The sequence below is a fragment of the Solea senegalensis genome, linkage group LG14, assembly GCF_019176455.1.
Source record: "Solea senegalensis isolate Sse05_10M linkage group LG14, IFAPA_SoseM_1, whole genome shotgun sequence".
In the NCBI taxonomy this organism is placed as follows: domain Eukaryota; kingdom Metazoa; phylum Chordata; class Actinopteri; order Pleuronectiformes; family Soleidae; genus Solea; species Solea senegalensis.
The window spans coordinates 12,193,077-12,211,243 of record NC_058034.1 but is presented as its reverse complement, the minus strand read 5'-3'; the positions used below and the strand labels follow the sequence as shown (position 1 = coordinate 12,211,243).

General features: G+C 41.4%; 1 protein-coding gene across 2 annotated transcripts; it reads left to right on the top strand.

The window, feature by feature from the left end:
* Positions 1-318: 318 nt before the first annotated feature.
* Positions 319-17,557, top strand: tie1 (tyrosine kinase with immunoglobulin-like and EGF-like domains 1). Of its 2 annotated transcripts, none has more exons than XM_044044526.1 (24): positions 319-690; positions 1,637-1,933; positions 2,026-2,136; positions 2,280-2,435; positions 2,912-3,043; positions 4,132-4,272; positions 4,381-4,509; positions 5,061-5,206; positions 5,449-5,593; positions 5,709-5,867; positions 5,988-6,128; positions 6,950-7,252; positions 7,730-8,020; positions 8,667-8,860; positions 8,985-9,110; positions 9,197-9,260; positions 9,394-9,504; positions 11,927-12,117; positions 12,856-12,969; positions 13,361-13,431; positions 14,382-14,422; positions 14,621-14,717; positions 14,817-14,916; positions 15,701-17,557. In XM_044044526.1, exons 1-24 carry the CDS (start codon positions 627-629, stop codon positions 15,770-15,772), a joined length of 3,396 nt encoding a protein of 1,131 aa, XP_043900461.1. In that variant the 5' UTR covers positions 319-626; the 3' UTR covers positions 15,773-17,557. The 2 variants fall into 2 exon arrangements, with proteins under 2 accessions (XP_043900461.1, XP_043900460.1); XM_044044525.1 differs by having other exon boundaries at positions 8,964-9,110.
* The last annotated feature ends 610 nt before the right edge of the window (positions 17,558-18,167 follow it).

Genomic DNA, 18,167 nt, shown 5'->3' with positions numbered 1-18,167 from the left:
TACACACTGTGTGTATATACTATTAATGTTTCTGTAAATCCTGGTGTTATTCAGGTATATTATGCTCTTTCTTTTACTGTATGTTTTTTATCATTATTAGTATTAGTAGTATTAGTTTAATTATTGTTATTATTATAATACAGTACTTTATTATTTTGTAGACACAATCATGGTGAGTTTCATTCTTTGGAGACGAAAAGTGACGAAAAGTTGAAACTCATAAATACATTAATCCTATCGGGGAGGCTTGGAGCGCCAGTAATCCTCCACTGTCTGGTGACGCTCTTCCTTCCTTTCCCACACACACACACACACACACACACTCACACATAGAGAGGGAGAGGGAGAGAGGAGTTTTACCGAAAGTCAGACTCTGTTCCATAATTTGAAGGACAGTAATCTCATCTCCCGGAGCGAAGAAGTCGTTTTTTTAACTAAAAATAAGATTTTTTTTTCCACACCTGAAAACTGGAGCCTTGGATGAAGTTATGCGTAAAAAAGCGCACCGCTCGTCGTGACGCTGCGTCACCGTCCTGGATGTAAAGCTGTGCCTGTAAATCCAAACTGGCAGTTGGCTGTTTCAGTGCAGAACTTCTCCCCCCACCACACACACACACACACACTTGATGCGGAGTGTGTCTATCATGAGGATTTTGTGTGTGTTTGTGTTGTGCTTCATTGATTTGTCAGGTAAGCAGCAGGAACGTTACATTTTAATGGCTGTTACATTTGTGATCCACGTGTCATTTTTCAAGGAGTTTGATGAATATAAATATTTTTTAAGTAAGGAGAGTTTGTCACATTGTTATAATGAGAGTGATAACTTTATTACTTTATCTGTTGTGGCGTTTCATAAATGTTAGAACCCTCAAAAATCTGTGAACCCTCAGGGAAAAAGGAGCATCCATGTTTCCTGCCATTGTTCTTTGGATCTGGGGGCTCAAATACCAGGGAGAGGGAATGCTGGGCAAACTGAAATGTGTTGTGCTTGGCACTTTTTCCAAAATAGCTACATTACTTGAGGCTACTTTGGTTTTTGAACCAATATCACTAAATATGGGGCGATTATGTCAACCTTGTGTGGGGCGTTTCGGGAAGAGTGTAAGGTTTTGTTGGATTTGTTGATGTGGTCTATGGGATTGTCACCCTGCTGCAGGAACAGATATTTGTGGGTTAAAAATAATTGTTTGATTCTGTACTTTATGTTTTAAAATAGAACACAGCGCGGTTGTGTGGTAACAGTCTCAACATGCCTGAAATGAGTCATGATTTAATCCAGAGGTAAAACACACTTGCACCAGATTAGATGTGAGCTAAACTGCTGTTGTGGAGCTGTGTGTAAGTGGGATTACTATACTAGAATATGACAATTTCTATTGAAGTCTACATTGAATATTTTACAATTGGAGTAGGGCTTCACTGTATGAACTCTGTTGCTGCTCTGTTGTTCCTTGTCTGAACTGAGGGAATAAATCCACTAGACACACTGAAAAGTGCAGTAAGACCAACCCATTCCTATCAGTTAGGGCAGAGCAGAATGCACTTAAATCAAAAGTCAAAAGAGCTACAGCTTGGTGTAATAAATAGATCAAACTCAGGTTATTGAAGAAGAAGAGACTAATAAGTCGTCTTACAGATGCTGTGATCGACTTGGCCATGATATCCACCGCGGAGGTCACCAGCGTCAATCACTTCAGTATCTCTTGTATCAATGGAGAGCACAGTCCTGCCCAGGTGGAGCTGGACATCAAGAAGGACAACAAAATTCTCTTAACGCCCAAGAAGCCAACGTTTAAAGTGCACAAGGTCAGGACCAAGGAGGTGGCGGCCAAAGAGTTCCGTGAGCTGGAGCATATCGGTATCTTCTACTGTGAATCCTCTCAGGAGGTTCCTCCGCTTGAAACTGTCACAATGATCAACAACTTTGGCAGAGGTGTGTGTGCAGCCATCATATCCTGATTATTTAACACATTACTGTTTTGATTACGCGTGGAAAATAACTGTGTGTTTCTTTGGGCCTTGCAGCTAATTTTATTCCAAGTCATCTCACTCTGACAGTTAACAAAGAAGAAACTGTTCACCTCAGCATGGAGCTGCTCAGCTCCCAGAAGAGAGATGTGACCTGGAAGTACAATGGTAGGCTACGACTCAGATTAGATGAATCATTCACCCATAATTGGTATCTTTATGAAGGTTCTTTAGCATATACGTATACAGGGCTACTGTTTGACACACTGGAAACTGTGTTTTTATGTCTTTTATATGTGTTTTCTGTGCAGGAAATTACTATTACATGACTCACTGGAATGATGTGATTAATCGCACTGCTGTGCTGACAGTGGAGAATGCAGCTTTTGCCAATCAGGGCATCTACAGTGCCAGCTACGTGGGGGACAGCCCGCTTCAGGGAGCGTGGATGAGGCTCATTGTCAGAGGTTTGTTGAATCTTGACATTCACACACTTACTGAGGTTGGTGCAGCTATTCTTCTCAGGACATTTTAAAAAGTGTCCCCCTTAACCTTAACCATAATCACTTAATGCCTAACCCTCACTTTAACCTAATTACTATTCAAATATTAGGCCCTATCTTATCCAGTTACTTGAGGTTCTGCCTCATTAGGGCCAGGTTTTGGTCCTTTTTGAGGACTAATGGTCTTGACAAGGCCAGTATTTATGGCAAGAACAATAATACTAATCAATGTACAACTGTACAACCAACAAGCAAGTGACACTAGGACTAGTTGCAGCTTTTTCACAATAATGTTATTGCGGTGTCCTGTAAAAAGCCAATCATATTAATCATAAAACTCAGCCTGGGGCCCCCAGGCAGTTGCCTGCTTTGCCTACCTGTTGCTACACCCCTGTTTGTTCAGGCTGTACCTTATTTTATGTTTGTTTTGCTTTCTGCAGACTGTCCCAGTAAGAAATGGGGTCCAAACTGTGATAAGGCCTGTCCAGAATGTCTCAATGGTGGAGTCTGTCACGATGTGGATGGAGACTGTGTCTGTCCTCCGGGATTCATGGGAACACGTTGTGAGACAGGTTTGTACATAATACCAACAGTTATCCTCCGTATAGTGTAAGTACATCACCGCTCATAAATCATTGTACCAGCAAGAATCTTCTTCAGCTACAGTACAAGCTTTAGTTTCACTGCTTCAATTATGGAGCTCACAGGTGCAAATTAGTTTCAGCGCCACGGACGATTCTTTGTGACACATCCACTCGCAGTGAGCAAATATCCATGAACCGCATTTCAGACACATTTGGGTTGTTGAGCCGAGTGATCCTCATTCATATTCATTCAGCATTACTCTAATTCAACCACGGAGCATGGGGCTGCCGTGGGTTTTAAAAATGTCAAGTTTAAATACATGACATTTTTAATTAAAGTGTCTGCACCAAAACAGGTGATATCTAGAGCTGCAACTAACGATCATTAAATGATGAAATGATGATGTTCTCTTTTAAGGATTTCTTTGTTATCCAGAGCAAAGCAATTAAGAAAGTACTCACATTTAAGAAACTTAAATAAACGGAAATCTTGTTTCAATCCTGAAAAAAGCTTTGAACAGATTAATCGATCATCAAAATAGTGTTTTAGCTCTAAACTGGGTCCAACTTTACTTTCAGGTAGAAAACTATCAGGTCAGCATAATGAAGGGATTTATAGGTGTGGTCATCTGTTAGTACTCATTAATATTAGACATTAAATCAGTCTAACACAGTCTTAGGGTAAAAACTGTACCGAAAATATCAGTTTCTTTATATTCTAGAAATCTTGATTTGTAGACTTTAAGACTTTAAGAAGTATATTGTCATTGAACACTTTGATCCTATGTGTTATTTTGAATCCAGCCCTCAGTGGACTTGGGGATTTTGGTTTGGTGGGTGGATGTTCCATTACAGGAGGTGTTCCCTTACTCCCGTAATTGTTTTGGCAGCATTTATATGAGAAACCAAATAGGGCAATCAGATTAGTACAAATGAAATCCAAATATGTGCAGATCCAGAATAGACCAGTGTTCTCTGTGGTGTTTTTGCAAGTCCGGTCAAGGCACCGTACGGCAAAAAGACGAGGAATTAACACAAACACATTTGTGAATTTATCTTTCTCTGATGGTTTGCAGCCTGCAGAGAGGGAATGTTTGGCCGAAACTGCCAGGAGTCATGTAACTCATGGTCGAACTGCAAGGGGCTTCGTTTCTGCCTACCAGACCCTTACGGCTGTTCTTGTGCCAGCGGCTGGTTTGGCAGCCGCTGTGAGAAGCGTAAGCACTTTTATCAGCTCAATTTCTACCTGCAGTTTCTTCACACAGTATATTATAGTACTATTATATATTATATTATAGTAGAGTATTTCTGTTTTCTGTTGTCAGCCTGTCCTAATGACAAGTATGGACCGGACTGCAGACTGAGCTGTAATTGCCAGAATGGAGGAACTTGCAACCGCTTCACTGGGTGCCTGTGTCCCATACTGTGGAGAGGACTGAACTGTGAGAAGTCTGGTGTGTATTGTTACCATTTTATTAAACCATCTTTGTTATACATATCATTCCACTGAGGGAGCAGAGCCAGTGATGTACTGTATACGTACAGTATAAACCTTCTCTTTGTCACGACACAGCCAATTTCAATTCAACGCCGACTTCTTCCTCATCACAAAAACACACAACTGTACACATGCACAGATTTCATGCATTGTAATTAATCCGCCGTTTCAAAAATGTATTAAAAACCCCAATTCCAAACACGATGGTGAGTTGCATATCTTGTTTCTTCGTGACGTAAGTAAATAAAAATAAAAACAATATTTTGGATATATCTAGTTTCAAAATCGAACTAATTATGGCTTGGAGTTGCAGTATCGCTATTGGTTTTTCTGTAACCCAAAACACACATTGCTACAAAAGGGTGAATCAACTTCTTTCTGCCTGGTGATCTCACTCCTTCATCATGATTCTCTCTGCTGTCAAGCTGCTGTTTTTTCCTTAACCACTGTGCACCTTATCTTCTCTCACTGTTTCACTGTTTGTTGCATACTCTTCTCCTCGTTCAGAGCGGGCTCCACAGATCGTGGGCCTGGACACTAACCTGGAGTGGAATCTCAACTCCAGCCCTAAGATCCTTTGCTCGGCCACTGGAAACCCCCTGCCCAGCCACAATGGCATCGAGCTGAGAAAGCTGGACAGTTCTGTGCTCAAGGTACAACGCTGCTGCCAAGCTACAGTCCATGTATCTTAGAATAAACCTGGATATAAAAATAAACAAAACACTAGGCAATGTTCAGAGACCACTAGAGGCAGAATTAATTTTCCGGGAATTAGACGACAGCTTGGCATCAGACCTGGAAGCAGGAAGGTGCAGCGCGCCTGACCCTGCCTCAAATCTATGTTTTTTAGAAAATGTAATTGTCCTCATTCTTTGAAATGGTGTGTTTCTCTCAGGCTTCTCGCACCATCATGGACTCCAATAAAAGCACAGCCCTGTTTGAGATCCCTCCTCTAAGCGCTGAACAGGGAGGGATGTGGGAGTGCAGGGTGTCCACCAACGGAGGCCAGGATTCCCATAAGTTCAGCGTCACCATTAAAGGCATGTCTGAGAAGACTGAGAAGGAAAAAATAGGCTGTTATTGTGATGTCTCTGCTACACTACAGCTAAGAAGATGCTAAATGTGTGCGTGAAATCCTTTCTTGTGTCCAATCAGAGCCCCCTGTGCCCACGTCTGGGCCCAAACTGCTGGAAAAGAAGAGTAAGCAGCTGCTTGTGACGCCAGTGGAGTCCTACAGAGGAGACGGTCCAATTATCTCCACCAGGCTCCTGTACAAACCGGAAAAGAATGGAGAGTCTTGGTCCTCCATCATAGGTAAGGCAAAGACATTTAGTTAGATAGTTTTGAGAAGTCTTCTTCAAAAATTCAACACACAATGATCGGTAAATGCTCTTACTGAGGCAATCATTTAAGTCAACGTCCCCTTTCACTCAGTCTACAGTGAGAAAGAGCCGATCACACTGATGAACCTGGAGCCTTCAACGCGCTACCGTGTGCGTGTTCAGCTGAGTCGCCCTGGAGAGGGAGGGGAGGGGGAACCAGGGCCAGAGGCCGTCATGGAGACTGACTGTCCTGGTAAGATCCATATTATAGTATCTATATTCTTTAACAGTGCACTGCATGCAAATACGAGGATCTTGTATCTGTGTTGAATATCGTTTAGCTTATTTCAGCTGAGCAGAGCTTTTACCACATGTAAACGAGTCAGATGTCATTTGTCCAGCTAAGATATCTGTGCCATGACTCAAGTCACAAGGTTTCCTGAGTAAATGGTCTCATCAAACATTTAAATGGAAATAGAAATCATAAAACAACGGCCAGGTACTTTATTGCTCAATGTTCAATGTTTGTGGTGCAGAGGGAGAATCTATCATCTTGGAATGTAGTCGTGAGGAGTTCCATTTTGACTCTTTGACAATATGTGGCTTTGTTCCCAGTGTAAAATGGAAGAAATTATATTCGTTTTAGGGGACCATTGTTCTGTTGCACAGAGCAATTGTAGTTATGTCAGTGTGGGGTAAGATGTGGGAGGGGTGTATTCAGAAAAAGCTGAAAGGTCGGAATTTAAGTGAGGATGTTGTGGTCCTATGTTACACACCTTGAAAGGAAACTACAAGCTGTTTGAGATTAACAAAAAGATTAGGATCCAAAGATCTTGTCATTTAATAACATATGAGTTACTAAAACCTGTACTTTTGCACAAGAAAACACTCAGTTTTGCTAGTATTGGTACACATGGAGTAAACCCATCAATCCTCATTGTAAACGAACATTGCTTTTTAGTGCCACTTACAAACCAAATCAAATTTAAAGTGAACCCAAACAACCAGTCGTGGGAGAAATAAACAAGGAGCTGCTCGTCCACTCAGCTCATTGTGTGTTCTCTGTCACTGCAGAGCCCACAGTTCTGCCCGAGATTGACGTCATTTCAGTGGAAGGCCGCAATGTCACCGTACACTGGCATATACCGGCCAGCGGTGGCACTTACGCCGGCACGGCCACTGGCTTTTTAGTTCAGCTCTTCGGGGCGCCGTCTTACAGCGAGAAAGTCCAGGAGGAGACCACGCTGCTCAATGTGCTTTCCACCAAGTTCTACAAACTGGAGACCCAGCAGGACTACAACGTGGTGGTGCGCCTCATCAACTGTGGCAGCCAGGGGCCGCCATCCGTACCGTCCCGCTTCCGCATCAGCAGCCAGGGTAATTCAAACTCTGCTGTTGGTTACAAACAAGCTGCAATGTTGCAGGATTTTCAAGGCAGTGGTCTTAGTTAGTGCAGTCGATTGTATGATGTGTTAGATTGTGGTGATTAATATAATGTTAAAAAAAAAATGATTTCATAAGATCACCCTAGATCCACTTAGAAGAGAATATGATTAGTTCTGATTTGTGACTCTCTCTCTGTACACAAACTTTACGTTTAATGACTATGCTGCTGTATAGTAAAGGTCAGGTGTCAATGAATAATCAATTGTAGTTTGTAGTCAGCGATAGACACAGATCCACCCCACGGAATGGTGAGTAATACTTTTAAAGCCCAGTCTTTGAAACTAAAGCTTTCCCAGAGCAATTGAGCCTAAAAAGCCTTTAATCAAAGCACTTAATTTATTGTAGGATACAGGTTCATAGAATCACTGCTGATGAGCCTAACGTGGATCATCCTTCTCTGCGTCTCAGGGCCGTCGTCGCCACGCAATGTCCAGGCCCTGCCTCTGTCCGTGTCAGCCGTTCAGGTGAGGTGGCAGCCCCCGGAGGATCCAAACGGAGGCATCATCAAATACAACATAGAGTACCAGACTGTCGGCCAGGGGAGCCCTCACCCACGGGTGGACACCGACGACGGGAACAAGACCACCAAAGACGTGACAGCGCTGAACGGCAGCACGGTCTACCAGTTCAGAGTGAGAGCCGTCTCCAAAGTGCCGGGAGAGTGGAGCAAGTTTGTCCAGGCGATGACGCAAGGGGACGGTGCGTACGCTGCTCAGCATCGTATATAATGCATATTACTCTCGCTCTGTCCTCCACATGAGGGTCACGGGGGTCGCTGGTGCCAATCCCAGCAGACATAGGGCAAAAGGCAGGGTCAAACCCTGGACAGGTCAGCAGTCCCCCACAGGGACACATAGAGACAGACAACCATCTGCTCTTACATTCACCAATAAGGTCGTTTTAAAGTGTCCAATTTGCCATTTACAGCTTTGTAAATGCTTTTGAAAAGAAACTTTAAAAGCACACGTGAGGAAAAACTTGAATACAAAACGGGATATCAGACTTAAAATGTGATTATCTAAGCAGTAAAATATAAAAATACTTGAAATGACAATGATTAAATGGGCTGACACACTTAGAGGAATTCATGCGTTGTTATGTTATGTCTTTGAATACTTAATTTGGCTTGAATAGTGCTTCGTGGAAAATCAATTTTCCTTTCATATCTGCAGACAGCATAGATTCTGAACAGGACCACCCACACAGGGACAGACATTTGCACATGATAAAACAATAATAATAATAATGATAATAATGATTATAGTAATACATCCCACTGAGCAGCCTATTTATCTTTACTGCAGAGAATCATCTCTGTGTCCCTTCTTGGTTTTTCTCTCCATAGGGTCTCAGAGTTTAATCCCGACCACCCAGGGCGTAGCAGGAAGACCCGTTGCAGACAATTACCAGCTGCTGGTGGCGGTGGTGGGCTCAGTGACCGTCACCTGTGTGACGATCCTGTTGGCACTGCTGGCTCTCTTCTTCATCCGCAAGACGCTGCTCAACCGCCGGCGCACGTTCACCTACCAGTCTGGATCAGTAAGAATACGCCGGTTTATTTTTATTTTGTTTGTTTTTTTAGCCACCTCTTCTTTGATATATTTGCATTTATTGCAGTGCTTAAAAATCTGTACATCCTCAGGGTGAAGAAACTATTTTGCAGTTTAATTCAGGAACTCTGACGCTGACGAGGAGACCCAAGCCCACGCCGGAGCCTCTCACCTACCCGATCCTCGAGTGGGAGGACATTAAGTTTGAAGACGTCATCGGAGAGGGCAACTTCGGCCAGGTCTTTAGACTTTTAATGCACTTTGGTAACTGTTTTGTTTTTTAAGGCGTGAGGTAAACCATTAAAGCATTTTCTTTTTTAAATAGGTGATCAAAGCCATGATCAAGAAGGACGGCAGCAAGATGAGTGCAGCCATCAAGATGCTGAAAGGTCAGTGCCCTGAGACACAAACAGAAAACAGATATCATCCCAGTGCAGCGTCTTCTCCCAACGTTCATTTCAGAGAAGCCAAGTTTAACAAGCCATTTTTTAACGATGCCGTTTTGTGCTGATCTTTGTGCAGAGTTTGCCTCGGAGAACGACCACAGAGACTTTGCAGGGGAGCTGGAGGTTCTGTGTAAACTAGGCCAGCATCCCAACATCATCAACCTCATCGGAGCCTGTGAGAACAGAGGTGAGTGGGCGACACCTAGTGGGTGTTGACAGGCTTTCAGTGGTTTTTTTCCCGGTGATGTAGCACTGAACTCGCTGGTTCACAGGAAACACAGACTCTGATGTCTTAAAAATCACTTATATGACATAAACATGTTATATACCTATTATAAATACAGTATGTAGCACTGAACTCGCTGGTTCACAGGAAACACAGACTCTGATGTCTTAAAAATCACTTATATGACATAAACATGTTATATACCTATTATAAATATAGTATGTAGCACTGAACTCGCTGGTTCACAGGAAACATAGACTCTGATGTCTTAAAAATCACTTATATGACATAAACATGTTATATACCTATTATAAATACAGTATGTAGCACTGAACTCGCTGGTTCACAGGAAACACAGACTCTGATGTCTTAAAAATCACTTATATGACATAAACATGTTATATACCTATTATAAATACAGTATGTAGCACTGAACTCGCTGGTTCACAGGAAACACAGACTCTGATGTCTTAAAAATCACTTATATGACATAAACATGTTATATACCTATTATAAATATAGTATGTAGCACTGAACTCGCTGGTTCACAGGAAACATAGACTCTGATGTCTTAAAAATCACTTATATGACATAAACATGTTATATACCTATTATAAATACAGTATGTAGCACTGAACTCGCTGGTTCACAGGAAACACAGACTCTGATGTCTTAAAAATCACTTATATGACATAAACATGTTATATACCTATTATAAATACATTATGTTATTCTCATTTTACTATATGCTTATTTACTCGTCTGTGTCCTGCACACAGTGTCCTGAGCAGAACCTGCTTTTATTTATTCTCTTTCACCTAATTACTCTTCAGTGCGCTGCACTGTACGTGAAGAGGTGAAATTCACCCGACGTGAAATCTAAACAGATACTCTCATCCCATCTGATCCTGTCATTCATCCGCACCTGGAAAGGGTCTGATAGAGTCCAAACTAAATAATCCGTGTCGGCGGCAAGAAGCTCTTTCATACGATCACATTTGTTTGATTTGTCCATATGCTTCATGGCATGTATTTATGTGTTTGTATAAGGTTTCTTTGGCTCCGGTTCTTACGGTGAAGTATCCGTTTCCTCTCCCGACTACATACAAATGCGTCTGCGATGAATAATTGAATTGCTCGTGTTTGATCAGAGATTGATTCCATATGAGAGAGGAAATCCACTATTTGGAAAGCACATCAGTGCGGACATTACAAAAGCAAATTAGCCTTGAAAAACAAACATCTCTCTAATTCACTGTGTCTCTCCACTCTCAGGTAACACTTGACTCTTGTCGTGTTTACATCTGTTGCTGAACTCCAGTTAAACTCTGAATCAGTATCAACCTCAGCTGCAGAAACTAGTATACTGTACATTCATTGATAAATAACACTATTTTACACTGTTCACATGAAATAATTCACCCATCTGTTGCGGAAATGTTCCGTTTCCTAATTTCCTTGACATTTTTCTATCCTCTTTTGCGCTTGAGAAGGAAAGTAAGCTCACAAAAATGCGTTTTGCTTTGAGTAATTTCAATGGAAGAGGCTTTTGCGTCAGAGACTTGCATTGTTCCAACATTACCAGTCGCTTTGGCCATTTATTTTTTGCCTCTCATCAGGAAGATATGTGTTGTTGTTTGTGTACATAACATATTGATTGTCCAGATCCTGGCACTGTAAAATAATTAGGTGCATCTGGGGTAACATAAGGGCAGGAGAGGGAACGTAAAAGATACTTGATACTGCAGATTCTCAAACGACATTGATTAAGTTTAAAGATCTGAATAGTCAACGTTATTTTATATTGAGAACACAGCGGTCTTTATAAAGTAATGAACCAACTTTTTGCTAAAAAAAAAACCCGACTGGAACGTTCTGTAATTCTTTCAATTTTTGGGCAAAGAAGATGTTTTGGAAATGTTACTGCAGGAAACACAGCATGTACTAATTAATATAACTTCTTGTTGCTCAAAGAACATAATTGTATCAGGCTCAAGCACTTTGACCAGTGAGTTCATTCCCCCACTATTCTTTCCTTCCACATACGGCACTGACTAATTGGGTTGGCGCTCTCTCTCTACGTCTAGTGAAATCAACACTTAAAAATGTCTAACTCCCTCGTGACCCGGAGAAACTGCAGCTCAATAAAGCCTCGGCCATCTGGTCGAGTTCTGTGTGGAAATCCATGAATGTTCTGAAAACTGCTGGAGACCGGGTTTCTTAGGTCCCAGGTGTAGCTGTGTGTCTTCATGGACTAATGCAGGCAGATACAGCAAAGCATGGAGGAAGGAGACCTCACTCTGGCTGCTGAAAGCTTTTATAGATCGATGATAGAACTTTGATGAGCAGCACGTGTTAAACTGCCGCCTCTGTCCCCCTGCAGGTTACCTGTACATAGCCATTGAATACGCTCCCTACGGAAACCTCCTCGACTTTCTGCGGAAGAGTCGAGTGTTAGAAACCGACCCTGCCTTTGCAAAAGAGCACGGCACGGCCTCCACGCTCACCTCGCAGCAACTGCTGCAGTTCGCCGTAGACGTGGCCACGGGGATGCACTACTTAAGTGACAAACAGGTACGAGGAGTATCTTGTGCATGTTACATAGATGTTAAATGTGTAGTAATGCAACAATGCATAACAAAGATGTAATAATTGAGCTATTATTGATGTAGCATTGTCATTACGTAACGTATTATTGGTTGATGTTACCTTTGCCAAAAGTCAAAAACTGTTAAAAGGTACACTTTGTAAAATTAAGCAACATTTATTAATATAGGCATGTTGAGGTTGTCCACTGTGGAAACCATGGTGGTCCAAAATGGCGGCTTTCTGCGGTAATGAAAAACAACAATTTATACTATCATGTGATGCCATATAAAAATAATTTCACCTACATGGACCTTTAAGTTCTTAAATCTACAGGAAATGCAACCACTTACTTAAGTGATACACATAAGACAAAGCAATAGCATTTATACTTGTTGCCTATTTTAACCCTCACATGGCACAGATCCATCTTTGTTGCCTTTGTGTGTGTTGTTGAATCAAACATATGTTTTATTCTATGTCGCATACCTTTTCTTTAATAAGTAGTGATAAGTGATTATTTTTTTTTAATGTGAGTACTTTTTGCTCAGGTATGTTTATATAGTTGGTGAAAATGAAACACATTTATAATTTCATCACATTACCTTTAGGTTGTTCCTCAAAATTTGGCTTTTTTTTCCTCCTCAAAATTCTTACTTTTTGATTGTGTTATATGAACCAAACATATCGTTATATAATGTCTCCCCTCTGCTCCCTCTGCATTAGTTTATTCACAGAGATTTGGCAGCCAGGAATGTCCTTGTTGGGGACAACCTTGTGGCAAAGATAGCAGACTTTGGCCTGTCCCGTGGTGAGGAAGTTTACGTGAAGAAGACAATGGTGAGTGAGTGAGTGAGTGCATTGTCGTAGGTTATTCGTTGAATTTTCCACAAAAAAAGGTTCTTGCAAAGGACACATACCAAAGTCAATGAGCCGTTGATGAGTCGGGTATTTACAGCGGTCATTTTAGCATGAAAAAACAAATGTGTTTCTGATATTGTTTCCCTGGAAGTGTGGAAAAGTCAGCCGTTACTGATTTATTATTCACATTTTTCCTTCGTTGACATTTGAAAAGGTCTGCTTTTCTAACTTCTAATGGCAACATCAGCTTGTTGTACCACAGAAACAACACCGCATTTAAAAACGGTGTATTTAAAAAGTGTGGGTTTTTTTTATTGATTCATTTTTTTATGCAATTATGTCACCATCTAAACGTTGTGTTGGCTTTCAGGGGAGACTGCCCGTGCGTTGGATGGCCATCGAATCCCTAAACTACAGCGTGTACACGACAAAGAGTGACGTGTGAGTTGCATTATCAAGACCGTTTGTTATCGAATGTATTTTTGCGTGAAATGACGCACTGGTGAGGTTCTGATTGTGTTCACAACAAAGCGCCTCACCACAGAAAACAACAAATCATCCCTCTGTCCCCGGCAGAGTGATAACAGTGTGCTGTGGAACTGATAAGCATAACCAGGAAGCCTCGGGTACAACTTAGCAGGACACACTGAGACGTTGGTCTTGTCAACTTTGAGCCTATTTATACACAGCAGAGAACAAGCTGGAGGAAGAGCTGTGTTCAGAGACGGAGGTTTTGCTCATTTAAAGATGATGTATCGATATTGTAAACTGGGACAGAGAGAGAGCATGATGTGAGACAGACGCCATGAGATGAATGAAGACAAAAGGACAGTAAGAGACAGCACTCTTGCACATATGATCTGTCACACATGTATTTTTAATGGCAGTTTTATGGTGTTGAGAGCAGTGTTGCCAGATCTTGCAAGAGAAACAAGCAACCAGGCCTATGAAAACAAACCCAAAAAAACCCAAAGCAACCACATGAAGGACTTAAACTAGCGTTTAACATTTATTTAACATTATAAAACACGTGGGATACGAACATCTGCAAATGCATTTTAGACTGTTGTACATTAGATACACAGTAAACCTCTGATAATTAAACTTTCCACGCACACACATAAATATCATCCTGAATCCACAAATGTATTATTGCTTTATATGTGAAAACCTGCGACTACCAATATTTGCAAGCGACTTTACATGGTTTCTCGTCAGACCTCATTTTGGCGTAATGTTTGATTGGTTATTTACATTTAAATTCAATAAAATTGTCTCAATCATGCTTCCAATGCAATTATTGTTATGAAAGTGTGAACATCAGGAGATTGTTCATGCATTGGAATAAAATTAAAGTGCATTATACATTATATTTTTATTTTCTCTTGCAGGTGGTCTTTTGGTGTTCTCCTCTGGGAAATTGTAAGCTTAGGTAAGTGTGAAGGCAAAACCTATTTGTTTATAGCTCACTACAATTCGCTTACATTACACACTGTCACATCACAATAACTGTGGGTGGAAAGTCGATACACACAGTTTCCTATCACACCGTCAAACCAGACTTAATTTGCATTATTCAAAAACACAATACCTGCGCGATCATAACCTCTTGTTTTATCGTTTGTGTCAGGTGGCACACCTTACTGTGGAATGACATGTGCTGAGCTTTATGAAAAACTACCACAGGGATACAGGATGGAGAAACCCAAAAACTGTGATGATGAAGTGTAAGTGTTCAGAATTTGAATATTAGCTTCCTATGCATTTTCCTCACTCCATTTCTTTCTGTGTTACCACATTCACCCATGTTTCCTCTCTGCTTCCAGCTACGAGCTAATGAAGCAGTGCTGGAGGGATCGGCCGTATGAGAGACCCCCCTTCTCCCAGATCTCTGTCCAGCTCAACAGGATGCAGGAGGCCAGGAAGGTAATGCCACCGTCATGGTACATTTTTCCTCTTCCTTCATGTCTGCCAACATGGAAGAATGGGGTAAGACGGTCACTCCTTCACATCCGGCATTATTATATTTCTGTAGCAGTTGTCTCAAAGTATATGATCCTGTATTGATCAGACATTTTCTTCTACCATTTCTATTGTATTTGGGCTGTACATTTTTGTTTTTTGGAGCATTTTTGGCTGGTAAAATGCTAAAACGTGAAATAGTGCAAAAAGGTTTCAGCCTTAAAGTCTGGTATATAAACGGTGGTCCTCATCATACTTTGAGAGAGGCTTATGACATACCTATTTAATTGCGATTAATGATATTATTGCAGTGACTTAATACAATTTATTTTAGCTTCTTAAACAGACAGGGCCTTCTGTCTGCACTTACAGTGGTCAGGGACGTCGTAGACACATTTTCTTTTAGTGAAAAACAACTTAATAAGATCATAGATGATGAATGAATGAATAATAAGTCATGAGGAAAGATGAACACATTAGAAAACAGTGAGACAGGATTTTTCAGTCACTCACATGAAATATTTTTTTTAATCTAAGTGCTACAGAGGCAGTTTAAAAGCACATATCAAACATATTAAAAGGATGTTTTTCTTCATTCATGATTAACACGATGATAAAAAATCACCACGATTAACTTATTGTAAATGCTTTTAATCCAGATAACCGATAATATCGTATGTTGTCCCGTCCCTAACTGATTGATGGGTGGATTGACGACATTGCTATGCTTCCCCCCTCCGTCTTCCAGGCTTATGTGAACATGGCCCTCTTTGAGAACTTCACCTATGCCGGGATAGATGCCACAGCTGAGGAGGCCTGACTACCAGCCCCCCCAGGCCCGAGCATGTCACGTAGCTCCAAGAGGAAGTCCCGAGGATGGTCGCCACGATACTGCCACGTCCCTGGTGCTCCGCGCCGAGACAGGAGGAGCCGGCGCTCCACCAGAACCACCCAACTATAGACGGAGGACTGTGAAAGGACACTGTGTGTGGAGATAATAGGGAATGTGAAGTATCGCTGGGCCTCGGATGGAGAGATAAAAAATCTTTTTGGGAAACGCTGATTCCCTCGCGACTGGAAGCCATTCACAGAAAAGAAGGACACAATATTACCTCTTGACCTTGATGCTAGTGTTGAGGGGACGTGGCAAATAAGGAGCTATATGACTTGCTGTAACACCACAGGGTCTGTGGGGTGAAGATGCTGGGCTTAATTGTCAGCCATTTGTTATAAAACGGGGGTGGGGACAATTTTTTTCTACCAAAAGGACCATTAGGACTGTAAACTGAAGAAATCAAACTTACAGTATGTGACAGTAATCTCTGCGATGCAGTGGCTGGAACTGCTTCTCTTTGTCAAAGCATCTGATGTCAGATGGTAACGATGATGATGCTACTCACAACTCCTAAACTCAACCTTTCTTGCTGTGTCCTTATCAGAGTTTTACTTTACCGATATTATCAATTTATCATTCTCTTTAAGGACGGACTGATGTTTTTCAAGTTAAGCAGCAGCAAAGTTGGATGAGATTCCACCAAAGATAACCTGAAAAACGCTGAAAAGCTGCTGGATCCCCATTAACATGTTTGTTCTTACATTTTGTCCTCTACATGTCTTGTCCTCTACTTCAACAACACTTTTATAATTTGTCTTTTATGAGCTTGTCTTGGTTTCGTCCTGGCTGGAACCTGACAGACAGACAGACAGCCAGACAGACAGCTGGAAGGAACCAGCCTGAAAGAATGCAAAGTTTATTGCAAAAAAGAATCAATTGCTGTTATAAGAGTTCAGGTTTTTTTTATATTTTGTGTTGGATATTTTTAACACCCCCCTGCTCTGCTTTCTATAGAGAGTGAAAAATATTCATGAAGATAAAATGAAAAACCACTGAACAGATAAACGTACAAGTTCTCTAGAAAAAGGAGAAAAGACATCTAATGTAGCACTTAAAACTCTTTTTATATTTGCCTACCACTGCCAAGTGAATGTAACTACTACTGTGTGTTATTTGTTTGTTTATTAAAATAGTATCAACGTCTCTTATTCAAGTCTAGTTACAGCCGACATAGATGCAACCATGTAAATGCCCGTTGTGTTGCATGTCAACGTCTATAGTACAAAATACTTATTTGGGACGAAAACTACTAATATAGCCGGGCTGACGGGCTACGTACCACTATATAGTTTACTTTTTATACAGTGCAAAAGTTATGTATGGTATGTATCCACCACACAAGAACGTACAGCGTGTTTTCATGACCTGGTACATGTGTGGTGACTGGACTCACCAACACAAGCATTTTGGTGTCATTTGCAGTCATAAGCTCTGCGGATTCTGTGACAGTTTGTTGTTCGACGGCGGTAAGCGTCGGGGGGGGGGGAGAGGTCAGGAGCTCCCCTGCTGCAGCGAGCTGATCTGTCACTGAGTTTCCCCCCCACAAAGCCACCACAGGCTCAGAGCTGTCTGTCAAACATGGAGTGGAAGTGGACGCGTTTCCTGGTGACTTCAGTGCAAAGACGACAACAATACAAATGTATTTTCCTCCCTTTACATCTAAACACCAACACTCAGTTGGCAGAAAATAAACACCAATGTAAAAACAAAGTTTTCTTGTTTGTCATGTATAGAGGATGTGGTCAGTTTTTTAAGTTCTCAGTCACACAATGTTCAGTTTGAGTGTGTGCTAATGGGTTAATAATCCATACACTGATTATATATTATATATTATATGATGTGAAGTAGCTAGCTATTTTATATCCAAAAGGTTAATGGACAACTTTGTGGCCTCCTTTCCTTCATTTCTATTGTTTGCCGTCGTTGGCCTGACTGGCTGACTGTCTGTAAGTATAGCATAGTATAACACAAAAACTCAAACTGAAACTTGTGATTCGACCCAGATTTAAAAATGTCCTTGAGAAAAAACTACACATCGGGAAACTGGGTGGCCTTGGCTGAGGTTTGTGCTCTCTCAGTGCTTTCTCCTGCCAAGAAGGTTATAGGTTTATGGCCATGTTTGTCCAGCTGTCCAAGGGCAGCGTATCACAGTACCTACAGTGAAGGTATGATTTTACCTGGGTGCAGGATACAGGATGCAGGTTATGACCAATGTACTTCATATAAGCAAACTAGTCTATATTTGCCTATTTTATTCTATTAATAGACAATTTTTGCGTGTCTTTCATCCTGTTTTGGTCTTAAAACTAAAGTCTGTGGC

Coding starts and splice junctions, on each gene's coding strand:
- tie1 (XM_044044525.1), top strand. CDS start 627: ATGCGGAGTGTGTCTATCATGAGGATTTTGTGTGTGTTTGTGTTGTGC. Junction 5,207..5,448: donor TGGACAGTTCTGTGCTCAAG/GTACAACGCTGC, acceptor TGTTTCTCTCAG/GCTTCTCGCACCATCATGGA. Junction 9,261..9,393: donor AGCCATCAAGATGCTGAAAG/GTCAGTGCCCTG, acceptor ATCTTTGTGCAG/AGTTTGCCTCGGAGAACGAC.